This window comes from Myxocyprinus asiaticus, chromosome 33 (assembly GCF_019703515.2).
Source record: "Myxocyprinus asiaticus isolate MX2 ecotype Aquarium Trade chromosome 33, UBuf_Myxa_2, whole genome shotgun sequence".
Lineage (NCBI taxonomy): Eukaryota > Metazoa > Chordata > Actinopteri > Cypriniformes > Catostomidae > Myxocyprinus > Myxocyprinus asiaticus.
In genome coordinates, this window is record NC_059376.1 from 34228293 (window position 1) to 34234292 (window position 6000).

Below are 6000 nucleotides of genomic sequence, written 5' to 3' on the forward strand. Positions count from 1 at the left end.
CATAAGCATCAGTGCTGTGAACTAATGAGCAAATAATGCTTCTCTCATCCTCCTTTCTTCCCTCCTGTCCTCTCCTTTGCTTTCTCCCACCCATTCGCTGTCTCCACTACTCCCTTTTCCTCAGCCAGTGTAGTGGAGTATAGTGTGATGGATCGTAGGTGCAAAATGACCCGAGGCTGAAGTATGGTACATTCCCTTCAATTACTAATGGAGCGTAACTTGTTACTTTTGGGAGTGTATGTTTGCGTGTCTCAGGGCTTACCTTGCGCTCGTCCACATTCTTAGCGGCGGTCACCATGCCCTCCAGGCATTTTGAGACAATGGGAATGACTCTTCGTTCCACCTCAGCAAAACTCCGGTACGTCTCCCCCAACTTGACTGTCCGACGCTCATCCATGTCCTGTAGATTCTAGAAACACAAATAGGGAGGTTCCACTACATAAATTAAACATGATAGAGATATACGAACTCTTTGGAGAAATCCTAGTGGTAAGATAAAAAATCTTTGTGAATACGGGCCCTGGTTTGGGCAAGCTTTTATTCTTTATCTAATACTGCATAGGGTGTAAACAGTTACGGACAAAGTCTCACTTTAAATATCTGAGGAATGACCACATTGAAGTGCTTCCACTGTTCACTGTTAAAGTTCTGCAACTGGGCTGCATACTCATTCTTGCTCTCCTCTGTCATGTGTTGTCTCAGATACAGCTGGGACTTTGCCTAAGACAGAGTGAATGGTCATCTATATTACTAATACTTCTGGAAAACAGTTCTGAAATACAGGCCTCAGGACTACTTCTGTATTGGGCCAAAAATTGCATTCAAGTGCTATGTTACAATGTTTATCATAAGGTTTATCAATTAAGACAATGACAATAACTTAGCAGTAAAGTTCAATCCATTATCAAGAAATAGTGTTGCACAGAAAAGGAGCACACCAACTACCTTTTCCACCTCTGATTTTGTGGCGTTGATATCGTTGTCTAACCTCTCGAACATCATCTGTGATTTCTCGGCTTCTTTGCATTCTCGTTCAAACTTCTTTTTACTCTGTTAAATCCACACAGGCAAAAAGAGAGACATGCACACGTTTGGCTGTCAATTCAGACATGACGCATTTCTGGTAAAACTACTTATGCATTAGTCATCTTCCTTTGTAAAAGGATGTAAAAACTGTCCGGATTTCATCTAGTAGCAACAAATACAGACAAACATACAAACAAATATCCAAAGCAGGAAAGAGAGTGTGATAATGAAATTGGCGATACAGCTTCCAGAGCATCTGGTTTCATTTGGTGATATTGCAAGAAAGAAAAATACTTCTGTAATTACGACATGGCCATTCTCAATGCCAGATTCAGCTGTTGCTGGCCTGAGCCCATAACAACCATAAAGCTGCAAAAATACTTCAGCGTCACAGTCAGAGACACACTGGCAGGCAGAAAACTTAAAGGATGCAGTAATGCAGCACAGGGTAAGAATTTGAGAGAGAGAGGGAATGGAAAGAAAAAGAGAGGTTCATTATGTGAGGCGCATTTTTGCACTGCCAACCGCGTTCTGTTTTGCCGTTTTTGATGCTTTATTCTGTTTTGTACAAACACACAAATACACACACACTATCAAACATCTGGATCTGTATATCTGGATCCCAGGTCACAGCTGGAGAAGAGGTTGTGAATCGGTCACCCACACATACACTCAGCCAATGACAAAACTGTACAATTTAGAATTTAAGAATTGACTCCCTTTTCAATTCATAAGTCTGAATTTGAATCGAGTTAGCCACGTCCCACAGGATGTTGGAATTTGAATTGGAATGACAGGAAGAAATCCTGGACTACCATGTGCACTGTTGTTATTTCCTTCTTCCTAATATATTAAGAATTTCTTTGTGCAAATAAATGACTAAAATGGGACGACTAAAAAGAAACCAGGAGAACCTGCTGTCTACCATCTAAAACACACAAAATATTTTTATATTATTATTTTTATTTACAAAGTTCAAGTATTTTAAGTAAACATAATGCTAAATAAAAGTTAATTAATTTGTAAGCAATTTTATGTACACTCACCGGCCACTTTATTAGGTACACCTGTACATCTACTTATTCATGCGATTATCTAATCAGCCAATCGTGTGGCAGCAGTGTAATGTATAAAATAATGCAGATATGGGTCAGGAGCTTCAGTTAATGTTCACATCAACCATCAGAATGGGGAAAAAACGTGATCTCAGTGATTTAGACGGTGGCGTGATTGTTGGTGCCAGATGGCTGTGGCCGTTGGGTGTATATGTGATTTACCATCATATAAAATTGTGTGATATATCAGCATGATATCAGCCACCCGATATTTGTTTTCAATTGATAAGACATATCTTTTAACAAAATTCAATAGTCATAATTAAAAGGGCCATCAAAAAAGACTTATGGTCACACTTTATTTTACAGTGTTCATGCTACAGTGTATTTACATAACTGATGAGTAATACTTATGAACTACATGTACATATGTAATTATTTTATAGAGTTCCATGTACTTACATATTGTTATTACTATAGTAGTTAGTAATCGTAAAATGTAATGTGTAACATGGACACTGTAAAATAAAGTGTTACCAGATTTATACATGCCATACAAAATATCCATCACATTGTTTCCAGATAATGTTTACTAATATAATATAATCTATTAATATACATCTAATACAATGTTCCTGGGAGCACTCCATATGCTGTGTGCATGATAACATGATTATGAGTTATCCATAATGATTTCATGTTGTAAATGTTTTATTGTAAAATGTATTATTAAAACTGAACCCACAGCTCTCATTATAATTAGTTTGAATTTCATACCATTTTAATTCTATTTACAGTACTTAAATTCAAATTTAGGATTTGAACGGGAACTTAAAGGCATTATCAATTCAATTCTGAACTCATAACCCTGACAACTGTGCAATTAACATGTACAAACATAAACAATCTGAAATGCACTCACATTGTCCATGTGTTTCCAGCACTGGTCTAGATACTGCTGGGTCTTTCTCCCCTCCTGGAGGTGCTGTTGAATAGACACAAGAGCAAAAAAATAAATGTAAAAATTCAAACCCTGCCTGGAGCGGCACCAAAGTGGGCAGGATTGCAGTGTACTGCAGGTGTATATATTCAGTACTCACATGTTTTCTCTCTGCTTTCAGGTCCTGTGAGTACCTCATCAGCTCCCCGTACACCTTGTGCCCCATCTCCTCGGCAACAACCTCTCGCTGACCTGCATAGTCATTCAACTCATTCAGTATGGAGTAGAATGACAGACAGGATGTGAACCTGCAGGAGAAGAACATAAAATACTTAATTTGGTTGAATCGAAATTTGCAAACAGCTCTTTTCTACTAATTAAAGGACAAAAATTGCATTATAAACTGAGTAGATGCAGTTCTGGATGCTGATTGGACAATACAGCATACCAGTCATGCTAAAATATGGAAAATAACAGCTATGATGCAGAAACTAGAACATCACTGCACAGCTCCCATAGAATATCATAGAATTTCAGTGACTATTTTCTAGCTGGCTGGAAAATGCCGATAAAATGCCGATTCACTTGCATTGAAATGACCTACAGGGCTGAAATATTCTTCTAAAAATCTTTGTTTGTGTTCAACAGAAGAAAAAGTCATACACATCTGGGATAGCATGAGGGTTTGTAAATGATTAGAGAATTTTCATTTTTGGGGGAACTATCCCTTTAATATTTTTGTGCTATACTATAAGCATATTGCGTTATACTGTACTGTATACTGTATATATTATATTCGTTGCTGTGCATCATGCCTTACAACGCCCTTTAGTTGTGACTATATTCAAAATATAGCACTGTGTCTTTTACCTTATTGCTTATGTATTACAAGTAATTGTTGACTAATATGGGTTTTTAATGGCCGATTTAATACCAATATATACTGTATATAATACAAATTAATGACAGCAAATAACATTTCTGAAACTTATCCACAATTATTTTTAACATAATATTTACTCAATTCACTCAAAAATATTTGAAAACAGAAAATATGCACTTTTCTTTGACAAGGCTGTAAGTAGATTTTGGAACTGGCACTAGGTGGAATAACCATGTCTGTTAATCAGCCAATCAGGAACTGTACTATGCCGATGCTAATATTCTCAAAATGGCCTATATGGTCTACAGTATATGTCACTATCACTATTTAGAAGTATTAGAAAACATTAAATGCCTCAATATGTTCTTTTAGGACTATTGAATCACATGTATTTTAAACTTAAAGGCTTAAGTTCAAATACGGCACATTTTATTGCCATTTGGCTTTTGAGAGGTCCAGTTTCTATGCCCTCATAAAAAATTGAGTGCATTTATCATCAGACACACACACACTCTGCATCTCCTCAGGTTGCCGTCATGGTCCCTGGGGGCCAGTACACTCTAGTCTATCTGTATGTTGATATTGACTAAGGGCCAGGCTGCATGGCATGACTAGCTCACTATATTAAAACACCCCCCTTCACAAACATACACACACACACACACCAGGCCGTTCATCTGTTCTCTTTAGGGATGTGTGTATTGGGAGGGCCGCTGCAAAAAATTTTGTATCCAAAGCAAATCTCCCCCACCTCCAGGGTTCGGTTCTAATCAGCGGGCTGTCTTTACGCAACATGACAAATGTCCTGGGACAGAAACACACGCTGGGAGAAATTATGTCTATCTAATGGAATTCATTACGGGACACGGGAGGGTCCCAAGCTGACACCTAGCATATACTCCAACTTTCTGCTGTCAGCCTAAATCTACAGCCAACAGGACAAAACATGCTGCTTAAGAGACCAATTGCAGCCAAAATGTGCAATGAAATAATGTCATGAATTCAACTTCTAAGGATAAATGGTAGCTAAAACTTTCAGTAAGAGACTGTAATGCATTAAACGTACAGTTGTAGTAAAACAATATGATTTATTCTTTCTACAGAACCTAGCATATTCTACAACTAATGGCAATGTATTATATCTTGCTAGTGTCACCAATGGTTTACTTAGTTTACGCTGATCTGCAGCATTCTGGATAAGCATATTGAATTATCTGTATGCAGCAGATTTGATGGATAGCATAGTTTATAAGATCACTTTTATTGTACTATTCCTTATGACATTTTATAAAACGGATGGTTCCGGTTCTGGATGCTGATTGGTAAATACACAAGGTTCCCACATAATTTGACAAATACATTTTCATGATTTTTCCATTACTTTCACAGTCATTCGGGTAACTATATTTTTAAATATAATTTTTGAGACTGCACTCAAAAGAATTTCTAGCCAATGAAAATTTACAGCAGAGCATTAAAAAAAATAAAAAGATTCACTATAGAGTTCTCTTTTTAACTTATTTTCATGACTTAACAACAGGCATGGAAATCCCTATTTTAAAATTCCCTGATATTTCTAGGTTTTCAATGATCGTGGGAACCCTGAATACAGCAATTCATATACTATGTACAGTCAATTTAAAGTTAGTGTCATTAATTATATAAAAATAATAACCTAAAAAATTCACGTAATTAATCATGCCCTATGACCCGTAATTTACACGTGCTGTAATTCATGTTCTGGTAATTCACTTTACTAGTTTATTTTTAAGTCATCTGCCACAAAAGAAAGCACAAATAACTGTAAAAATAATGCCTGGAACAAAAATATTTGAAGCATGCCAAGTGTAATTAATAAAAAAATGTTTTTCCAGTTGACAGTGCCTCAAGTTTAAACTCACCTGGGCTCATCATCTTTGGAGCGCTTGGGGCAGTATTTCTTCACCAGACTCCTGTTTGGGCAACAAAAATAAATATTTAGAAGATGCAGAGTTACATTATATGATTATTAAAGATTACATTATGTGCAGAATATACACTGGCAGCCAAAAGTTTGGAATAATGTTCAGATTTTGCTCTTATGGAAAGAAATTGGT

At 36.7% G+C, this 6000-nt stretch overlaps 1 protein-coding gene across 2 annotated transcripts in view; it reads right to left on the minus strand.

Moving 5' to 3' along the window:
* The window catches only part of LOC127424472 (formin-binding protein 1-like), an 87005-nt gene that overhangs the window by 13139 nt on the left and 67866 nt on the right, over window positions 1–6000 (minus strand). For both annotated transcript variants that reach the window (XM_051669738.1, XM_051669737.1), the window contains exons 3-8: window positions 5806–5856; window positions 3182–3329; window positions 3004–3066; window positions 946–1050; window positions 592–720; window positions 263–409 (exon numbers count right to left, since the gene is read on the minus strand). In XM_051669738.1, coding sequence (XP_051525698.1) covers window positions 263–409; window positions 592–720; window positions 946–1050; window positions 3004–3066; window positions 3182–3329; window positions 5806–5856 — 643 coding nt within the window. The remainder of the gene's footprint in view (window positions 1–262; window positions 410–591; window positions 721–945; window positions 1051–3003; window positions 3067–3181; window positions 3330–5805; window positions 5857–6000) is intronic.